At 35.5% G+C, this 6,757-nt stretch overlaps 1 protein-coding gene across 1 annotated transcript; it reads right to left on the bottom strand.

Moving 5' to 3' along the window:
* Positions 1 to 2,822: 2,822 nt before the first annotated feature.
* Positions 2,823 to 6,505, bottom strand: LOC137731739 (serine/threonine-protein phosphatase PP1 isozyme 2). Its single transcript, XM_068470931.2, has 4 exons — positions 5,784 to 6,505; positions 4,135 to 4,694; positions 3,836 to 4,051; positions 2,823 to 3,301 (listed from the first exon to the last, which is right to left on the bottom strand). Exons 1-4 carry the CDS (start codon positions 5,956 to 5,958, stop codon positions 3,278 to 3,280), a joined length of 975 nt encoding a protein of 324 aa, XP_068327032.2. The 5' UTR covers positions 5,959 to 6,505; the 3' UTR covers positions 2,823 to 3,277.
* Positions 6,506 to 6,757: the final 252 nt, after the last annotated feature.

The raw sequence follows: 6,757 nt of genomic DNA, 5'->3' as shown, positions 1-6,757 counted from the left end.
ACTGGAATCTGAAACAACTCATGTGGCTTACTCTTGCCTCTGTAAAGGTTCTCCTTTGTTACCTTGTCCTGCACATAAAACCGCACATCATCACATATAAATTCACACTTATTATCTTTACAAAATTGTTTGACAGAAAACAAATCCTCAGTAATTTAAGGAACATGTAAAACATTAGTCAATTTCAATGTATGTGAAGGAGTTATGAGTAAAGTAGAACCAAAGTGCTTTATAGGGAAACCTTGACCATTGCCTATTTTAATCCTATTAGAACCTTCAAAAGGAGTAGCTTGTGCAAGATTATGAACATCAGAGATCAGGTGATGTGAAGCCTCGATGTAAACCACCTAAACATCATTAAGAGAATAGGAATTCACATGCTAAGCTTGCATAGCATAAAGAGATGCACTAGGCTGAGAAGAACTAGGAAATGAACTGGAAGATGATGGATAAGGAAACTCTTGATAAACTTGTAATGAAGGAGGAGAAGGAGCTCCCTGATAAGCAAAATTCTTTCGATGATAACAATCCAGCATAATGTGTCCAAGTTTTCCACAAATTTGACATTCCTACAAATGAACCTGATTTGAACTTGGATTCCTCTGATAATAGTTGGCAGCTGTATGACCTTTTCTCTGACATATCTGACATTTCGGTTGCATATTGAATCTAGTGTCTGTGCTACCAGACTAAGACTAACATCCTCCTTGTCGATTATTAGAATTCAAATTTCTGCCTTTGTTGTAATACCTGTAACCACCTCTTTGATGTCCTCCTAAGTTGTTTCTCTGAGAATTGGAAGGTCTAGTACCAGAATTATAAGTAGAAGAGACATTACCAGTGCAGAATGAGATTGAGATGAAGAACCTGAACTCTCTCTAGATGTAGAAGAACCTTGCATGTAAAGAGCTGCCATAGAGTGAGAAAGAGTGTTCCATGTTGTCAATCCCTTTTTGTGTTAAGAAGCTGAATACGAAATTCTTTTAAAGAAATAGATGTCTCCCTAGCAAGAATAATTGTTCTAATTATTGCATACTCCTTTGGTAAACCAGCTAAGGCTGCAATGATCAAATCATTATCAGATATTGCCTCTCCAGAAGCAATGAGCAGATCTATGATAGATTTAAGCCAAGAAAGAAACTTGTCAATAGTATCAGTTCCTTTTTGTAAAGTCTGAAACTCATTTTTCAACATATTGATCCTCAAGAATTGACCAAGCATCATGAGCAGCTTTACAACCAAGTACATGATTAATAGAATCAGCTGTCAAAGTAGTAATCAAAATACTAAGTAGTGCCATTCAGTTTGTTCCCATTCCTGAAAAGCCACTGTAATTTATTTTGTTGCCCTTGTATTAGTATTGATAACAAAGTTAGGAGGACAAATAACTTATAACCGCTGAGTACTGAACTGAACTGATATGCCAATTTGGAGTAATTTTTTTCTCCTAGCCTAATTGTTAACATCCCAAAAATTCCTTCAATCTTGATTTAAGAATTAGTCATACTGAATTATCAAGAACAAGCACTGATCTTTAGCAATCAACAAGTAAACAATATAGTTGGCAATTGGCCTTCACAAATATATCAAAACACTAAACAAATCTTGGCATCGCCTTCATTTATATTCTCAACAATCAATCACTACTATGGCATCGGCCTTATCAGCAACAATTACACAGAAACCCTAAAGAACTGAAAATTGCAGATCTAAAATCACCAATTATCGAGAACATGAACAATTTTGAAGAAGAAATTCTTCAAAAAGATGCAAGAACTACCCAAACATCAACAGAAACAAAACATATGCCAAATTTCCACCCGAAAACAACAAATTCATAAGAAATTAATAGCTCAAGAACAAAGATCAAGATCCAAGAAACCTTACAACCCGCTGTGTAATCAAGCGCCCGCCAATCAAGAACTCTACAATCCATAGTGAATCGCAAGCTCTGGATACCATCATAACCAACTTAGAAGCTCACAGAAAGATCGAGATCAATTCAGAAAATATTCATTACAAGAGAGAGAGAGAGAGAGAGAGAGAGAGAGAGAGAGAGAGAGAGAGAGAGAGAGAGATTTCTGTAATACAACTAATGACATTTGTCACCACATATAATTGCCACCTGGCATTCTTGTTACCTATAGGTATTAGATCTTCAATTAGGATATTAAAGATACAATTTGGTGATTAATTCTATCTTTAATGTCTTTGACACACCACATATATTGCCACCTGGCATTCTTGTTAACCATAGCTATTAGATCTTCAATTATGAATGTATTAAAGATACGATTTGGTAATTAATTCTATCTTTAATGTCTTTGACATTTTCATGCCATGAGCAGTGGAACTTGGTATAGTCGTAGTCAGCTGTTCAAGCCTCTAGGATGTTGAATTGCGCATGAAAACATTTTTATGCCTTACCTATTTAATGGGGACAATATCATCTTTTTCGAAGAAAAAAAAATCCACCTGTCGTCTTTTAAATTTTAAAAATTATTTTTTGCTCCATTGTAATCATGTGCGTAATTTGCTAATTTTTGTTTCTGTATATGTATATTCGTGATTATGTATATCAGCGTTATGTTTTTTTTTTTTCTACGTAAGAGGACAGCATAAATCACCACTGCTTTTAGTGGTGGGAAGTGTATTATCTCAAATGTGGACAAGATATACATAATCAATGCTTTATCCTCATTCTTTTAGTTTTAGTTTTTTTTGTTTTGTTATTTGGGTAAATTGCTTTTGAGCAATGCTACAATTACTATCTGTCTCATAATTTGCACCATCTTTTTAATAAATATTAAAAGTAGAGTCCATTAAATATGTGAATCTCATCTTTATTAAAGAAATCATTTTCCCCTTCCAAGGACACTATTTTCATTATTTGATTAATTAATACACAGATTCAACAAAGATAAGAGAATAATCAACCGAGTCTTACAACTATTTTTTATTTTACATGAAAAGCAAGACTCAAACAACCCACCCAAAAAAACACAAAAAAGAAAAAAGAAAAGGGAAAAAAACTCTTTTTCCAACTTTTTACCTATTGCTCTTGCATAGAGTGGGCTGTGTAGTACTAGTCCCCACTGCATGCAAGGGCATTGCACATTTTCTGGGAAGATCTTCTGCACTCTCTCTAGCTGAAAGAAGTTGCGATTTTGTGTTTTTGTATTGAAAACAATTAGAGGGCTTAAACAGTTAAAGCGGCACGTTGCCTATTTCCGACTTAAGGCAGGTACCTTCTTCAGAAATCTCCGATCGCAATACCTTACGCCATTGCACCAAGAAACGACTGGAGGTAAAGAAAAATACATATCATAACAAGGGAAGGCAAGTTTCATCTATAAAGTGAAGGCTAATAAAGCGCATATAATATCAAAATCCAGTCAAATATGCAGCCTACAACATAACAAGGAAGAATGAAAATTAAATAGCATAAACCGATGTACCAACTCTTGACAGACACCAAGTTCGGATACTTGAGAGAACATTTTTTTACCAATAAAATACGACAACAAAAATGTTTAACTCAGACAGAGACTCGATTGGAGCTCTCATTAGCACTCAAAAATTGTTGAATTAAGGCATGGGACTCCTATATATATATATATATATATATATATAACTCCACAACTAACCAACTTAGATGCATTATATTAATTTGCAGTGATTTTCTAGGCTCACATCAGCATGGACGATAGTTGGAAATTTTTCTATATAATTCTCTACTTTTTCATCTGTTTCCAACAAATACCAATACGTAAAAGGTTACGATGATTATAAACTACAAAAAAGAGTTTCGTTCATAGAGTGAGATGGATGATACCTTGGCTTTCAATGCAGTACCCGGCTTAGGTGCAGCTCTACTCCCAAAGCTAAACTTTGGCTTCTTATCAGGCTTCAATATCTGGAAAGAGCACATAAGAGACTCATCGACACTCATCATTGCCCCAGCATTGTCAAACTCACCACAGTAATTAGGTGCTGAAAATATTGTCACAAGTTGCCTATTCGCAAAGAACTCATATCCATCTTCGACAACCTGCAAATATAAACAAGGCGTCAGTGGAAGGAACTCTTGGTTGTATGGTATTGGAAAATTCTCAAATTAAAAAAATTTCAGACCTGATGAGCCCGACAAATTAAATCTAGATCAAGCTTCTGAAGAAACTCTGTTACCCTATCAGCACCGAAGGTAAAGGAAACTCCCCTATCATTTGGTCCCCAACCTTGAATGTCTTTGCTAGGATCGGACCACAGGAGATCACATAGCAAACCACTATCTGGGACATCAGTAGGTCGCTTTAAGGTCTTGATTTGATTTAAATTGTTTAACTCGGGTGATAGTCCTCCATGCATGCAGAGTATTTTTTCATCAATGAGAGCTGCCACGGGAAGGCAGTTGAAACAATCTGTAAACACTTTCCAGAGTTTGACATTGAATCTTCGTTTACACTCATCATAAAAGCCATATATTCGGTTTATTGAAGCACATTCATGGTTACCCCTCAGAAGGAAAAAATTCTCAGGATACTTAATTTTATATGCAAGGAGAAGGCATATTGTTTCTAGGCCTTGCTTCCCACGATCAACATAATCCCCCAAGAACAGATAGTTGGACTGAGAGGGTAATCCACCAAACTCAAAAAGCCTCAGAAGATCTGCATACTGACCATGAATATCACCTGTGTGATGTAAAGAAACCCATATGAAATCAGATTACATTTCTCTTTTTTCTTAAGGGAAAAATGTAAACATGCATATAAATTAATAGATTATGGCTGAAACTATCAAAAATTCATACCTTTCAATGCTTAGTCTTTGCAACATCTCAGAAATATAACAATTTTATGCTAGAAGATTTCAAAAACTACACCACAGTGTGGATACAGGCATGGAATGTCAAAATTTCAATGCGGATACATATAATATCGACCTAGAGCTCTGCTTTTAGAGAGAAGGGCATCTCGACTTCCAACTAGAGAACATAAAGAACTGAAGTTATAGGGTTGTGGTTAATAGGGATAACTGGCCCACAAGAAATCATTTTGACATTATCCCTCAGGGAGAAACTTGGTTTTTCAAAGTGGAACAGCAAGAAGTATTTCTAGCAGATGAATTTCGGATACGAACAATTTTACAAAAGTAAATGAAACAAAAACTATTTCTGACACCAGAAGAAATAAGTTGTCATTATCTATTGTCCTACACAACATTTTCTCTCTACTGTGCATATGTACAAATTACAAAGAAATGAGACCACTCAACTGCGTGATAATGGAAGCGTGAGACCCCAAAATGCCACACGTATCAGGCTGGAATAATGGTTCATATCCTAACTATGCATCACTCTATGCAACTGATCACAGTTCACAAATTTTTACTCGTAAACTAAATGGCCCGTCATCAAACCATTACAATGGATTCAAGAATGAATTTCTCAAAAGCAGTGGATCTAACTTGATCACTTGTTTATTTATAGCACTCTGTCTTATAAGACATATCTCAAGTAAGGATATATACTGATGTTCCTAACCATTGAACTTTATGACATATTTTACCATTCTTGATTTCTTGTAAGTCACTCAAAGATGGAAACACAAATTATTCATCTCCATATTTGATCGCAACCCAGTTCAAGCGAATCAAACTTATGCGGACCCATAAATCCAAACTCAAAATTGATCGAAGTAAAAGTAAACTAAGATAATTAATATATTAAATTTTAAAGTAAAATAAGATAAAACAGAGGATGGGGGTTGAGGTAAAAGTACCACAAATCTTGATAGGAGCATCAAGCTCCAAAAGATTAGGCTGCCTCAGAAAAATATCCTTGGAGACGAGACACAGCTGCCTGATCTCACTCTCCTGAAGCTGCACTTGCTTCCCTGGTCTGCCTCTCACTTCAAGAAGCCTATTGATTAAACTATCAAGAACCCCACGTTCCATCTCCAAGTATTTTTCTTGAATTCACCCAGAAAAGAAAATACTCAATCTTTCAAAAACCAAGAACAAATTAAAGCCAGAAAGGAAAACACAAGAATAAGAATAAAGGACACTGCTTTGGCCTTCTGGACCTCCAAAGACTTTCATTCCTTGGGGGAAAAAACAAAACAAAAAAAAAAAAAAAAAAAAAAAAAAGCAAGAGGGGCTGTAAAGGAAGGAGCTTTAAATCAAATGGATAGGGAGGGGATTTGGGTTCTCTCTCGAACTTTAGAAAAACGAATGGCGCAGGCTGAAATGAAAAGCAAAGAATATGTTCTTTGAAATCTTTATTTGTTTCTTTGGAGAAGAAAGTGGAGGTATCGGAGGATGAATGAGAGGAGGGTAAAGTGGGGTTGTGAGTGGGGGGAGTATGTAGTATGGACCCCCAGTAAACCAGAAAGATGATGCATTAGACCACCAATTTTGAGAAAACTTTGAAACTCGGTCGGTAAGCACTCGGTAGCACACCAATTTCACACTCGCACGCTCCACGCATACAGTGGGCGGCAAGTTCATCATCATCATCTCCCTCATATATATATATATATATATATATGGGGTTTAGGGAAGTCTTTAAAAGGGAATGAATTCTCTTTTTTTTTTTCTTTTTATAAAAAAAAAAAAGTAAAATATATATATAGGGTTTTGGGAAGTCTTTAAAAGGGAATGAATTCTCTTTTTCTTTTTTTTTTCTTTTTATAAAAATAGGAATTAGTTGTAACGATGCGAATCATCTATTTTTCAATTTGCATCTCATAGATCA

The sequence above is a fragment of the Pyrus communis genome, chromosome 16, assembly GCF_041283825.1.
Source record: "Pyrus communis isolate YQ-2024b chromosome 16, ASM4128382v1, whole genome shotgun sequence".
Taxonomy (NCBI): domain Eukaryota; kingdom Viridiplantae; phylum Streptophyta; class Magnoliopsida; order Rosales; family Rosaceae; genus Pyrus; species Pyrus communis.
Note: the sequence above shows the minus strand (reverse complement) of the source record. Positions and strands in the feature narration are given on the sequence as shown.